Source organism: Siphateles boraxobius, unplaced genomic scaffold, assembly GCF_051911475.1.
Source record: "Siphateles boraxobius isolate OS27281-9 unplaced genomic scaffold, OSU_SipBor_1 66, whole genome shotgun sequence".
In the NCBI taxonomy this organism is placed as follows: domain Eukaryota; kingdom Metazoa; phylum Chordata; class Actinopteri; order Cypriniformes; family Leuciscidae; genus Siphateles; species Siphateles boraxobius.
The window spans coordinates 33,844,348-33,860,215 of record NW_027509193.1 but is presented as its reverse complement, the minus strand read 5'-3'; the positions used below and the strand labels follow the sequence as shown (position 1 = coordinate 33,860,215).

Genomic DNA, 15,868 nt, shown 5'->3' with positions numbered 1-15,868 from the left:
ACACACACACACACACACACACACACACACACACACACACACACACACACACACACACACACACACACACACACACACACACACACACACACACACACACACACACACACACACACACAGCCATCTGTCCCCTGTGAATCTAATAATATGAATGCAAACCACGGTGCATCCAGTACCTTAGCCAAATGTTTGATCTTGACCCCCGAGACCAGTCCAGTTGGCTCCTCTTCGATAAATTCCCCCTTCGTCGCCTTCTCGGCTTCCTCGTCATCCTCCTTCTCCTTCAGAAAGGCCACACGAGGGCTGCTGCACCAGTACGAGGGCTGAGGGCAGATGAGGAGGTGAAATATTTGACAATCCTTTTTTTTTATACCTTAAATTTCATAAAATATTATTTTTTTCTATTTAACAAACATGCTTCTAAATACATTTTACTGTTCGCACACACCTAATATGAGAGAAAAGTGCTCACACTGTTGAGCCCTGATGATGGCTAAAAGTTTCACAATGAAGGGCCGCTAAAAGTTTATTTACATGTTTTCTCTCAATAACAAGAGAAAATATTAAAATTATCATACGTCCAAAGGTGCGGCCATATAAGCAACATTTTGGCTACAAAATATGGCCAAAAAAAGTCCATTATCTATCATCAATACTGTAGCGATGTATGAAGCACAGCTCACACAGAAGTCACTTTCAAACATGAAGCTTTCCGTCAGTCAAATTCATGTGGCCGAGAAATCTGCATGGGAAAATCTCTCACACTTACGTGAAATACCAGGATTCCTACTGAAATTACTGGATTCAATCCCTAAAAATTCAGATTTGAAAATAAGCCTTTAAAAAGTGTAGCCTTTAAAGCTAGCCTTAAGCTGGTTGAAAAGTCCAAAACTCCTCTAAACCAGTGGTTCTCAAACTATTTAGACTCCTAGGACCGCTATAAACAATATTTAAAACTTTTCCAGTTGTTCATGATTTACTGAATATGGTTTTTATTTTTTAAATACTTTTCTCACAAATTATACCTGATAAAATATACAAATGGCATGGTTAGAAAAATATATAAAAATACCCATGCATGGAGTCATAAAATGAATTCAATTAGGCTTCCCTCATATGTCAGTTTTCCTAGACAGTGGGAAATTAAAAAGCAAAAAAAAAACAACTAAAAAGCAAGATATTTCTTGTTTATGTAAATCCTTGTTTTGTCTAATATCAAATAATTTATAAGGCTTGATAACCACTGCTCTAAAACCAATCAAAAGACCAGGTGGGAGACCAGCAAAGACCAGAAAACTATGATCTGGAAAAAACTGCACATCTCTTCTACAAGGTTTAAAATTTGAGGTGACATTCATCATGTCTGTAGAATAAACTTTGTGGGATTTCAAAAGTGCCAAAGTTCAAATCCCTAGCATGAACAACAGTTATAGATATGCTTGCCTTAGAAAGCAGACCTAAAAAATATTTAAGTAAAAATATATAAGTAACTAATTAAGTTTAAGAGATTCTTGCAAGCCCATAAATCTGTCAAAACATTTACAGAATAGCTCAAAACTAGGTGACGCAGCGTTTAAACTGGTTTCAGACAGCATCTGCGTTACACTAAGTCATTTGTGTATAAACGTGCTAGACATCCAGACACCACAGAGTCAAAGGTGAGACCCAGGAGGCCATTGTTCCATGTCACTTTCACTCCGGCGGGGTCTTTATTACCGGCTCGTTGATAAGCCAGTCTGCAAACACAAGCACTGACGCAACGGGTGTCCTACATAAACAATAGCTCTGCGCAAACCGAGTCGCTGTTCTCCGTACCCTCCCTCGTCACACCCCTACAGTAAATCCTGTACGTCAGGAGATAAGGTTGTGCATGCACTTCCTGGCCGTCTTAAACAAAAATAAGAAATAAGCAAGGTTTTCCTCCCGAGACCAAAATGCTTCCTGTCTTTCAAGGGTCTCTGTTCAAGGCAGTCCACTAGCGCAGATGCTGGTTCTCACTCGCTCACACTTTAAAAACTTCCCATGCATGAACCTCTAACCACTGAGACAAGTTCACAAGGACAAAGTAAGACTGTTTTGACCATTGTTTCACAAGAACGCCAACCCATGTGATGAGCACGGGGAAGTTTGAGGATTGAGGAAATAACCAATGCACTCAAACGGAAGACTAGCTAGACTTTTGACTACATTCTTAAAAAAAAAAAAAAGTTCTTTATTGGCATTGATGGTTCCAGTGTAGAACCTTTAACATCCATGGAACCTTTCCATTCCAAAAAAGATTCTTAATATCTCAAATCTTCTCAAATCTGATCGTTCTTAAGAAAATAATTGACTTCTCAAAGGGATAGTTTGCCCAAAAATTTAACTTATATGGACTTTCAATGAAGAGAGAGAAACCTCTTTTATTTTTTTTTGTGATCAATTATTTATTTATTTTCTTACAATCATTATTTACACATTGGAGATGAAACATCTTCCCAAGAGAGAAATAAAAATTAAAAATATAACAGAGGCACAAAATTTGGGCTGGGTAGGATATGGGGACATCCTACCCAGCCCAAACCCACTCTCCAACCCTTAACTAGATTCGCTCAAGGTATTGAACAGAGAGAAAGAAGGAAAAGAGAAAGAAGGGGGAAAAAACACAAAAAAAACACCACACACACACATACATCTCTCAACCCTTTCCCATTGCCACCCGTCCATACTTCCTCCATCATTATGATATCCACAGAGATCCGCATAACATTATGGAACACAGAGCAGAACATTGGACAGTGAAAATATCAGGCACATCCTGACTTCTTCCTTCATATTATGGAATCCACAAAGGTCAATACAATATTCTAAATAATAATTACATTACATAACATAACTGAACATTACATATTGTATACATTAGATGCAAATTCCAAAAAAAAAAAACCCGGCCAGCATATATGTAAGACATCAGATGTAGACAATCAAAGACAGAGAGAAAAAAAAATTCTAACCTTATCTACATCATTTCATTTATTTTCTCTAATAGCTCTGACCAACAGTCAATATTAGAGGTCTTGGCATAATGTAAACGTGCTGTAGAGAGCTCTAATTGAGCAATTCCCCAGTAAGAAGAGAGCCATTGCTCATTAATAATCTATGTGGTGGTTTCCAGCGACAAACTATCATTTTTTGAGGGCTATTGTTAATAGTTAGCTTTAAAGACAACGTGTCAAACAACATGGTAAAAGAGGAATGGGTCCTTTAATAATACTAGACATGATGATGAGACACTATGCCAAAATCTATTGACCTCTGGACACTGCCACACCATATGGTAAAAAGTAGCAATGTCTGGACAAAAAAAAAAAAATCACAATATGGGTTGTCTCTAAGTTTCATTTGCTGTAATCTTCGCGGGGTTAAGTAGGACCTATGGATTAATCTATAATGTATCATTTGATGGTCACGGTTTCTAGATGAAAAAGAAATGTTTGACCAAACCGCGCACCAATCTGGATCCTGGGAGATGTTAATATCTGTCTTCCAGAGTCTGATAAATGATAAAGGCTTATATGAAGCTGTAGTTATAAGCTTATATAACTCTAAGACAATACCTTTAATTTTACCCTTAGTATCAGAAATTACATGAAGTATACAACTCAATACCCCAAGGAACACCCTGAGCGCGCATTGCTGTGCGTAACTGTAAATAAAATAAAAAAGTGCCCGGTAAATTGTAAGCTCTCTCTAGGTCATGGAATTCACAAAGACTCTGTTCCCCTATGATATCCTTGAGGACACAGACCCCTCTATTGCTCCACTGAGGGAACATAATTGGTTTCTTCTCAATTAAAAGTGAGTGATTGTTGAAGATAGGGGATTGAGCGAAAAATGTATTCGGTATATATTAGAAAATACCAGGCTAGACAGGCAATACGGATGTGTTAAACGTTCTTCAATGGGGCGCCATGACACCAAAATCTATGGATTCATCCATATAGCAAGTGAGCGCAAAACAAAGCTCCAGGAATACCACTCAAAATTGGGCAGATTGACACCTCCTGAAGATCTATGTCTTTGTAGAGTAGAAGCTTTGATTCTGGGTTTTTTCCTATTCCATAAATAACAGCTAATGATTGAATGTAGCTTCTTCCAGTAACCACCCGGTGGAGCTAGGGGGATCATACTACTCACAAAATTAACACGAGGCAATATATTCATCTTGATAACTGAAATTCTAGTCTGAAAAGAAGTAGGGAGCGTCCCCCATCTATTCAGGTCACCCTCCACATTTTTTAGAACTTTATTATAATTGTCAGCAGTTTTGTCCAGTTTATTTTATAGCCTGTAATACTGCTGAAGTTCTTAAAGATTTTAAGAAGATGTGGGAGGGATTTAGAGGGATTTTAAAAAAAAATTAAAATGTAATCTGCATACAGAGAGATGCAATGCAATGTAATGTGTCTTGAATAATAATTGGTTCTAAAGCCTCCGACTGCCGTATTGCCTGGGCAACAGGTCCCAAAGATAAAGAAAATAAAAGTGGAGATAGAGGGCAACCCTGACGAGACGATCTTGTAACTGGGAACCTAGAACAGTTGCTGCCCGTTATAACGACTGCAGAGGGGTTAGTATACAATAACTTTATCATGGAGATAGACCTATCACTAAAACCCATGGCTTGGAGGACAGACCACAAGTAACACCATTCTCAGACATCTAAAGGCTTTCCTGTAGCTCAAACAGTAGAACGTAGGTGATAGCAACGCCAAGGTCATGGGTTTGATTCCCAGGTAAAGCAAGAACTGACAAAATGTAAAATGTGTACCTTGAATGCAAAGTAAGTCGCTTTGGATAAAAGCGTCTGCCAAATGCATAATGTAAATGTAATGTAAATGTAAAGAAAGAATGGCATTTTGATCTTCTGAATTGGAGGCAAAAGCTATAATATGAAGCAAGCGACGGACATTATCCGATGCTAGTCTAGATTTGATAAACCCAGTTTGGTCATGATGAACTAAATGGGGCATGTAGCGCTCTAAACGTGTAGCTAAGACCTTAGCGTATAGCTTGACTTCACAGTTCAGAAGACTTAGAGGCCTATAAGAGGAGCAGTCGTAAGATGGCTTGTCCTTCTTAAGTAAAAGAGATGCAATATTTGAACGGGCAGAAAAGGAAACTCTGTCAACAGAGAAACTAAGCATATTCAGCAATAGAGGACCAAGCTGGGGCCAATAGGCCTCAAACAGTTCTGGTGGTATTCCGTCCAGGCCCGGAGACCTGCCTCTATTCATTGCTTTAATAGCTAATCTCAGTTCTTCCAACTGAATTGGTGCCTCTAAGGAACATACAGCTTCAGGAGGCAATTTAGGTAATTGTAATGATTTGAGGAATTCAGAACAAGCTTTGTCATCAAGAGGCACCTCTGACGTATAGAGACTTTGGTAGAATAGTTGAAAAGTACTATTAATGCGTACCGGGTCAGATGTTATATCCCCCTCTTTAGTCCTTATAGCTGATATCTTTGCTAGATCATAATTTTTCCTTAATTTATAAGCGAGCAAACGGCTGGGACGGGCTCTGCTATAGTAGTGATTTTGCCTAGTGCTATGGATAGTAAATTCTGCTTCTCTTATTAACAAGCTGCTAAGTTCATCAACTAATTTCTGTCGCTTACAGATATTTTCTAAAGAGGGATTACTTAACATTTCATGTTCGAGAGCGTCGATTTCAGACTCCAAGCAATTTATACGATGTTTTTTTAGATGTATTGAGATAGGATGCAAAAGATATAGTTTTATTCCTAATGCACCCTTTAACCGCATCCCATAGCACTCGTGGATCATCAACTGATGGGCCATTTATTTTAAAGGGTAACTAAACCCCTGGTCAGAGCCTGACTTCACCCACTGGCAATATTTGAAAAATGCTGGAAAAGTGGGCAGAGCCCAGCGGAGATAGAGGGGACGAGCACCTGAGACCCGCAGTGACGGATTAATTGACAGCTGCTGTCAAACTCGCTAAAATGGAGAGCAACTGGAGTGACGCAAGTAGCTTTGCAACAGAGCGGTCATTTGAAGTCTTTTCTTCCCCACCTTCACCTGATTTTTCTGCCTTTTAAGAGGACTAAATCTGAGGTGTGGTCATATTTTGGCTTTTACAAAAGTCCTGAGGGAAACTTAATCGATGATGATTATCGACATCGACCTGTCTGCAGAACATGCACAAAAAAGTCGCTGCAATACACTTCAAAATGTTGTTTTGAGTTGAAATATTTTATCTCACTCACTTGAAATAAACAAAGAAAAGTTTGCATTAATGTTTTAAAAACGTTTATAAATCCATTTTGTACAGCGTACAAAACAATCGTCCAGACAAGATGATCACAACAATATTATCAAACTCTGTAAACAATAAATTAACTCTGATTTCATTTTCAATACAATCAAAAACGGAGACGCAAGACGGCAAGTTGTATTTGAATGAAACGAGAGAGCGCGTCCGTTGTAATGCATGGATTTGCGCTGTTATGTGTTGCTATTGACGAAGGTCAGAAGGAAATGCCATAGAATAGAATCTTGCCTTAAAAAGTGCATAGGGCTGCTTGTTTTATTTGTTGTTTGGTGATTTTCAAATATAAAACTATCCTGATAGTTTTCAATACTCGTAATTCCAACTCCTGACTCGCTACAGAAGTTTTGTAGGAACCAGATGCTTTTATACAAGGGGCTGCCAAGGGCGTTGTGAGCTCGCACCAAGGGCGTGACGGAGTACCATCACAGAGTACCCCTACTTCAGGAGCTTTCCGTTTAACCTGAAGAGGGCAGCACTCAGACATTTTTACACCATATATTTGAAAATTAAAACACTTTATACCCAAATGTCAAAAAATTTACTCGAATCAATGAACAGCATTTATAAAGCTCCATTCTTACAGATCATTAACTAAAAAAAAGTTGTTTTAGTGTTTAGTTACCCTTTAATAAATTCCTCCAACTCAGCCTCCAGCTTGCGTATAAATATATCATTCTGGAGCAGAGACGTGTTAAAACGCCAACGAACTGCCCTAGATTGACCAACTTTTAATTAAAAACTACATAAAACAGTCTTTTTAATAAAAGGGAAACCTCTTTTATTAAACATCTTAACTTGTTCATTTAAAATAAAGAAATCTTATGGGTTTGGAACGACATGAGGGGGAGTAAATGATGACTGAATTTAAATTTTTGGGTGAACTGTCCCTTTAAGAACTTGAACATTCTTACAAACTTCTTAGAATTTATAAAAAAAAGAATAAACTTTTTTCTTCAGAAGATTTTTGTGAATCCAGCCCAAGGTCTTCAATGCAGCTTATAATGACCAAAAATATGGCTATAGAGAATGTGCACTTATGAAATACGTACCAGTATGAAGAAGTACCATGGAAGAGGGACTCCATACTCTCCCGGAAACACCGCCTCCACGTACCAGGTGACCAGACCGTACAGCACAGCGTCCAGAAGAAGCAGTCCGATCACCTGCGCCATGGAGAAGTCATCGTCCACCGTTACCGGATCAAACAGGTTATGCCACTGGATGCCTGTCCCTGAGGACAACATAAGACATGAGCATCAGGTGCATGGCAGCATTATCAGAGCAACTATAGTGTCATGTTTAGCTCGACCTCCTGACCTTTGCCCTCAAACATGCCGATCAGCTGGGCTCCCATGGCCATGGCCACATTGGAGATGAGGCAGGCGGAGACTTTCTGGGCGTGCGACAGCAGGTCATAGTGAGGCCACAGGAAGACGTACGGCAGGTAGCTCAGGAAGTAGAGGAAGCCTCCTGCTGCTGCCGCCACATTTGCTGTGGGAGTGAACGACACTCAAATTAGGTTTTGCTTAAAATTATATGAAAACATCACAAGAACATGTTCAAGTCACACGCACTGAAAAAGAAAGACATAAGAAATTATATTTTTCTTTAAGATGCCTTTATAATATCTTTAAAATGTATTGCATTGTGTTTTATGACAATTAAGCGCATTTTCCCCTACAAATTCTCATACCGTAAAAGTGCATGAAAATGTTTTATTTCCAGTTATTCAAAATGTTGATTCTCTAAATATAATTACTATTATATAATACATATATAAAAATGATACTTAAATAAAAGGCAACAAAACAAATACTACCATTGTGTATAAAAACTTTAATATTTAAATAGAACTTATTTTTATAGTTTAATTTATTTTTAAAACAAATGAAATAGCATTTCATTATTTTTCACATTATATTAAAGTAAATTCAGAGAGAAATTTATGGAAGCCTGTCTTTTATAGAAATGACTCAAATATGCTGACTGGATGTTCAAGAAACATTTCTTTTTTTAATAATGTTGAAAACAGTTGCTTAATATTTTTGTGGAAACCATGATACATTTTTTTCAGGATGTTTTGATGAATAGAAAGTTCAAAAGAACAGCTTTTATTTGAAATTGAAATCTTTTGTAACATTTTCAATGTTTGGGTGAATGTGACCTGGACATTCTCCTTCACATACACACACCAACATGAGTTTCAGTGTGTGAGATTGAAGGATGGACATGTGATGTCAATGAGTTCAAACCCTGGCCTTGAACATCTTTCCCTCTAACCCTCAACCAGCCACAATATATATATATATATATATATATATATATATATATATATATTAGAGAGAGAGAGAGAGAGAGAGAGAGAGAGAGAGAGAGAGAGAGAGAGAGAGAGGTGATGGGAGAAAAGAGTGGCACTGCTGTTCAACAAATGGAAGAAAATGACACACTGGGCTATTTTTACATTCAAATCTCAAAGGGACACATAGATGCGGAGAGCCTCTTCAGACTCGACAATATGTCATTTGGGGTTTGAATGGGCTTGACAGACAGGCAGGCAGAGCAGGACGTGTTGATTAAGGTTCATTTTCAGCCTCTCTAAAAGTCTCTATAGGCTTTTGAATGAAGGAGGCCGTTAAACCGCACAGATTCGATTTTAGAAGAGATTTCAGAAGAAAAAACAACCAACCTTGTTCTACATCACATGTATCATCACATGTTCTCAAATAGTGACTGCAAGATTAAGGGCCCTTTTTTAACGATCTAAGCACATGGTCTAAAGCGCAGGGCGCAAGTGCAGTTAGGGCGTGTCCAAATCCACTTTTGATAGTTTAATGACAGGAAAAATGGTCGGCGCACCCGGTGCATGGTCTAAAAGGGTTGTCCCAATTCTCTTAATGAGTATTGGGTGTGTGTTGGGCTTTACATGCAATAAACCAATCAGAGTCTCATCTCCCATTCCCTTTAAAAGCCAGTTGCGCTCGCACCATGATGGATTTGCTAATTTTCAACTAGTAGTTTTAAAGCCGTTTTATAAGTTTGTATTTATAGTGATAAATTTCACCTCTACACGAGTGGGTTCCTTGTATGGTGATCATTCAAATAATTGTTTCGTGATTTGAGAAATGTCTCAGATTTTAACAGTTCTATGTTGTATTTTATGTAATACCGATGTAAAATGTCATACCCTAGATCGTATGTGTGTTGTTCAGGTGTAACTCCTCATAATTGTACTACCTCTGATCTGTCCTTATCAGATCATATGTTGGTGTCGTTTAATGTTCAGTTACCTGTTTTTAAGCATAATCTATGTCGTTCTATCTCATTCCGGAACATAAAAAATATTGATGTTGCGATCTTTGCTGAAGGATTTTCCAACCTTTGTAGCAATGTTCACTATTCCACCCCAGACGACCTGGTTCTTCATTACAATACTGGATTGCAAACTATCTTAGATGTCTGTGCTCCATTAAAAACCAGGTCGGTTTCATTTGTTAAGTCTGCTCCTTGGTTTGCTCCAGAACTACGCATGTTAAAAGTTAAAGGTCGACGCCTGGAGCGATTACATGTTAAGATTGGACTCGTGGTGCATAAAGAAATGTATTCTGAGCATATGAAAAATTATAAGGTTGCCCTTATTACAGCTAAAACTGATTACTTTGCCAGTGTGATTAGTTCTGGTGAAGGGAACACAAGAACCCTCTTTTCTGTGTTAAATAATATTTTAAAACAACCGGATTCTTTTCCCTCACATCTTTACTCTGCTGATGTCTGTGAAAGTTTTCTGTCGTTTTTCATAAGGAAAATTGAAAACATTCATCAACAAATGTCTGTGACAGTCAGTGTTGTGCAAGTTACTCCCAAACTGTAATACATTATATATTACTTGTTACTGTTATTTAAAAGTAATGCATTACCTTACAATATTACTGTCTCAGAATTGTAATGCGTTACATTACTCCTGTATTACTTTTGAGTTACTTTCACCAAAATAACTACACAGAAGTAGAACTTAACAATCTAAAATGACTAGGGCTGTAAGGATATGCAATATGAAACCCAAATCGCGACACTCAGATCCACAAACCTGCAGAATCGCGACACACCCCTTCCAACTCCCAGCATTATCCATACCGTCCAGATCCAATGCTACCACATCTTTAAATTACTATTAGCATTATCTGAAGTTAACTTAACATTGTAAAATACGTAGACCTACACCACAAAACTAGTTGAGGATAAATTATTTAAAATTTGGGAATTCCAGCGTTATGGACATGACATTTGCAGTCAAAACTTGAAATATAAATTCTCAGAAAATGCATTAATACCAAAATATTGAAACGTCTGTTTATCCATAGGCTCCTCCATGAAAGGAGTCCAGACATTAGAAAAATATCAGTCTACACATGCGTTTTATATTTCATATTAGGGAAATAGACAGTCATGCGAGACGAAAAAAATCTTTAACTTTTAGGAGGCAACGATTTTTATTTATTTAATTTTTTTGTAATTCTGTGAATTACACTGCGCAAATCGGATGAAGAAGGGTTGGCTCTCCACAGAACATAAAATATTCATTTTATTTTATTTTTCGTGTTCGCATTTAAGAGGAAAAAACAATGTTACAGACGTGACAGTTCTCCGTTATGGACGCGACCGCTCTGAAGACTACTTTAAAACTTTCACAGATACCTTACACACACAAAGCCTTTCTTTAAAGTGAATTTCGTTTTGTATTAATTGTATCTTAATTTTAATCAATGTTTCGTCAACCAATTGCCTGGATTTAAGCGTGTGAACTGGAGCGCATCTCATAAATGAACCGAAACTCAGCATATAAGGTAGCCTATTCACGGACTTGAAAAATATATCTATATTGAAATGTCTACTTGTAAACAGAACAATTCAAAACGAAAGAAAACAGACTGCTCTCTGCTTATGTAATGAAATGTGCATTTCTCTCTGGTGCATTCACTACTGCGAAGATCGCGAGTCAGCATCGTCAACTTCATCTTGACTTTATTAATAAACAATTAAAATGTCTCCTTGCTATATTTGACATATTCATAATCATTGCTTTTGCCGATTCTTTGTGACAGGTTTTCGGTGCTTTATCGGCAGCGCCGCCGCACTTACATGAACGCGTCACCACCGCATCAAAAACATGATTGTGTGATGAAAACATGAAAAATACCACATAAACATAGCCTAACTGTTTAGAAAGAAAACACAGAACAAATAGCCTAATGCGCATACGTCCATCTCGCGAATGTATAGTCTTCTTCATGCCATCTTCACCATTAGCCGCTTTTCCACTGGCCAGCGTGAGCACAGAGGCCGAAATCATACCTCACGGCACTCCTGTAAAAAATAAATCGCTATACAAATATATGGACGCTGCCATTTAGTCTTTATTTACAGACTTGGACACTACACGCGGCTATTGACTGACCACGAACAGGTAATATTTAGCCTACTTGCATTTTTCATTCGTTAATGTCTCGCGGTCTTGCTGTTTTTTGTTGTTGTTTGTTTAACAATTAAAACTAAAAGTCTGTTGTAACGCAAGCCTTACTGAACATGTACCGAGTAAAATATTACTGAAAATTGATAAGTAATGCCTTACACTACTGCGTTACAGCAAAAAGTAATATGTTACTGTAATGCATTACTTTTGTAACGCGTTACTCCCAACACTGGTGACAGTTAGATAGCTGTCAATTTAACACCTGTTCTGATCAACCTCTTAATTCTATGCTTTCCTCTTTTGAACTTCCAACCACCGAGTAAGTATGCAATATTATTAATAAGAGTAAATCTACCACATGTCAGTTGGACCCTATTCCAACGTACTTGGTTAAATCCTGCTTGTCTTCTCTATCTTCTTTAATTATGGAAATTATACATTCTTCACTTACTTCTGGAACTGTTCCATCTCAATTGAAAACTGCTGTGATAATTCCTTTACTTAAAAAACCGGGGGCAGATTCAAGTAACTTTGATAATTTTCGCCCCATCTCAACTCTTCCTTTCCTTTCTAAAATTTTGGAAAGGTGTGTTGCAGCTCAAGTCCAGAATCATCTTTCTCACAATGGCCTGTACAAGCAATATAAATCTGGGTTTCGACCTTACCATAGTGTTGAGACTGCTCTAGTTAAGATCTCCAATGACCTATTGTTAGCTGCTGACTCTGGACTTTTATCTATTCTAATTTTACTTGATCTAAGTGCAGCATTTGATACTATATCACACAGCATTATGTTGCACAGATTGGAGACTATTGGAATTATTGGTACACCTTTGACTTGGTTTCAATCATACTTTACGGGCCGTACTCTATTTTTACAGTTGAAGCAGTTCTGCTCAAATACTTCATGTCAATACAGGTGTCCCGCAGGGCTCAGTATTGGGTCCTCTTTTATTTATCATTTATCTTTAACCCCTTGGTAATATTTTTAGGAAATTTGGCATTCAATTCCACCTATATGCCGACGACACCCAACTTTATTTGTCCTCTAAACCTTCCGCTAATTTTCCTCCATCTGTCCTCTCAGACTCTTTGCCAGAGATTAAAGAATGGTTTACTTTAAATTTTCTTAAACTTAACACCAGTTAAACTCCAATTAGTACAGAACTCGGCTGCCCGAATCATCAGCAGAACTCCTCTAGCTGAACACATTACTCCCGTACTACAACACTTGCACTGGCTCCCGGTAAAATATCGTATTCATTTTAAAATTATTCTTCTTACTTTCAAAGCACTCAATAACCTTTCCCCTTCATATTTATTGGACTTTCTTCATATTTATACTCCCTCTCGGATTTTAAGATCGTCTTCTTCACTCACTCTTGTTCTCCCTAGAACTCGCACTACTTCTATGGGGTCCCGAGCTTTTAGTCATGCAGCTCCATATTTATGGAACCTGCTGCCACAGGATGCGCGAAACAGTGAAAGTATTCATGTTTTTAAATCTCGCCTTAAGACCCATCTTTTCCGGGAGGCTTTTATGTGATTATTTTTATATTTTAATACTTGTATAAAAGGTTTTGATAATGAGTATTTGATTACTGTTGATTGTTTTATTGTGTCTGTAAGGTGTCCTTGAGTGTCATGTAAGGCACCTATAAATAAAATGTATAATTATTATTATTATTATTATTACTACATGGCGGAACTTGATAGTGGAAAGACTGAAGGCTTCTCCAGAGAGGAAACGGATTTTCTAGGCCGATTCCGATTTCATCTTTTCTAACCACTTTACAGCACACACACATTTATTTTCTCTGTTTTCTTTAATAGAACACTTTAGATTCTGCATAGAACATTTTTTGAACAGATAATCGCTATAAAATAACTATATAAATTACTCATGGTGTGGGAAATTCACACATCTAAAGTGCAGTGTTATAGAAGAACCATGTCCTTCTTTTTACATCCAATATCCAACTAAAAAAAATTGTTCATTTCAAAAAGAAAATGTATTTTCTTTTCTGACATAGCCATCTCCAGTTCTTGTTAAAACACACCAGACATGCAAATTCTGTGCATTATGGGCACTTTTTGTGTGAAATCATATTTATTTTGTCTATCAAAAGTGTGCTTTCACTTTAATTGAGCGTGAGCAGTGCAGCAAAAATAGACTCTGAGCCGAAACCCCCGCTTCACTGCTGCTCACGCGACGCTGCTCCTGCTCCCGATGTGAATGCACTCATTGTTTAACATGCTTGCTGAAAAAAATGCACGCCGGAAAAAAAATACGCGCTGCTCACGCTTGCGGTGTGAAACGGCCGTAATTCAAGAGGTTTCCTACATGTGTGCACGTGTGATGATGATGTTGAGCGATGTTAATAATGCGGCGAAAGAGTGCATTGGACAAGCATAAAATCGGCATATTGGCCGATATATATATAATTGGCTGGTCGCCGGTCATGGGCGATCAAGTGAAAATCGGTTAAATCCGGTCACAAGCCGATCAATTGGTGCATCTCTAACGTTGTTCAAAGGCACAGTCTATTTCAGTTGCCTCAAAATAGTTACGCGCCAACAATGCGCCTGAACTCACCTCGTATTCAGACCAGCAGCCCATGGGCGACTGGTGGGCGCAAATGGATTTGCTATTTAAACAACGTGGCGCAGAAATGATAACTGCGCCGGGCTGAAACTAGCAAAAAACACTCAAGTCGCGCCTGGCCAAGGTGTATAATAGGGCCCAAAGAGTGTTATAACAAAACAAGAACCTGTCAATAAAATGCTCAATTTAATTTAATTAAATGAATTAATTTAATTAGTTTAATTAACCTTCCAAATAAAACAATACGGATTTTTAGGAGTTTTTGCATTATTTTGATATTATTTTCATGATTATGGTAAAGGGACGAAACACGCTTGAAGCGCTTGACCAATCACAACACACTGATCCAGCCGACCAATCAGAGCACATTAAGCTTTTCAGAAGGAAGAGCTTCATAGAGACAGGAACTAAACAGAGCGTTACTGACAGACTGAGAAGAGGCAACGTCAAATATGTGGAAAATCATGTGTTTTTTAACATTCAAGCATTAAAACTTATTCTAGTAAATCCCCAAAACAAAATCAAGACTTTGAAAAGGTGCATAACAAAAAAAATTGTTTTTTGCAAGTAAAAAGACCTGCTCTCAAATCAGTGTAGTTTCCATAATGAGTAAGTTGAGAACAAAATTCCACCTTAAAACTGATTAAATCGGCAGGCCAGTACACCAACAGCTCTTTGATTTTAAATTCTTTCTTTTCATCAGGATGAAAAGTTAAAGCTTGATGAATCTCTATGGTCTCCTCTTAAAGCAGGTATACCTATCTTATTATTAGCTCAAGTGAGGGCCACCGTGCACACAAGAACCAATCGAATGCTATGAAGTCCAGCCACGAGTTCTGCCTTTACTCACTAAAAGCATTTCAAGCACCAAAAAGGTTCAATAACTGCAACCTGAACACTTTCCCCCAGCTGGTTACCTGCATTTACACAGTTTGTGGTTTTGTTTTGCAGAGAAAAGAAAGAAGTAGAGCAGGTTAACCACAATGGAGAGCTGATTTTCAAAAGCTTTATGGACGCGAAGTGTGAATGTAACAATGAGTAACGTATTATGTTTGTGCACGTATTTAGACAAAGATATACCTAACAAGTCCTATTTTATGCCTTCATTCCTTTGGTCACCTTTACTTGCTCTTCGTTCACGTTCTACTATCTCTTTCCTTTGATAATGAGGCTTTGTCTATTACACCAAAATAAGCTTGATTAAAAACCGCTGCGTGTGTGTTCAGATGAACACTATAAATGTACACTATCATTGTCCTACAGAGAATACAGCATAATGACTACTACGTTCTGCGATAATAAGAGTAGATGGAGAACTCACCCCTGGAGAAGAACACACTGATCATGAAGCTGAAGTTAATGGTAGATACGGCAAAAACCAGCAGGAAGAAAAACACCAGCGTGGGGTCACTGTAGGTCAACACCGATCCGTTAAGACTCACCTGATAGAAAACAAGACA

General features: G+C 37.9%; 1 protein-coding gene across 1 annotated transcript in view; it reads right to left on the bottom strand.

Moving 5' to 3' along the window:
* abca3b (ATP-binding cassette, sub-family A (ABC1), member 3b) overlaps positions 1-15,868 on the bottom strand; it is a 65,820-nt gene that overhangs the window by 27,400 nt on the left and 22,552 nt on the right. The window contains exons 8-11 of the mRNA XM_077213771.1: positions 15,730-15,850; positions 7,654-7,827; positions 7,386-7,567; positions 177-323 (exon numbers count right to left, since the gene is read on the bottom strand). Coding sequence (XP_077069886.1) covers positions 177-323; positions 7,386-7,567; positions 7,654-7,827; positions 15,730-15,850 — 624 coding nt within the window. The remainder of the gene's footprint in view (positions 1-176; positions 324-7,385; positions 7,568-7,653; positions 7,828-15,729; positions 15,851-15,868) is intronic.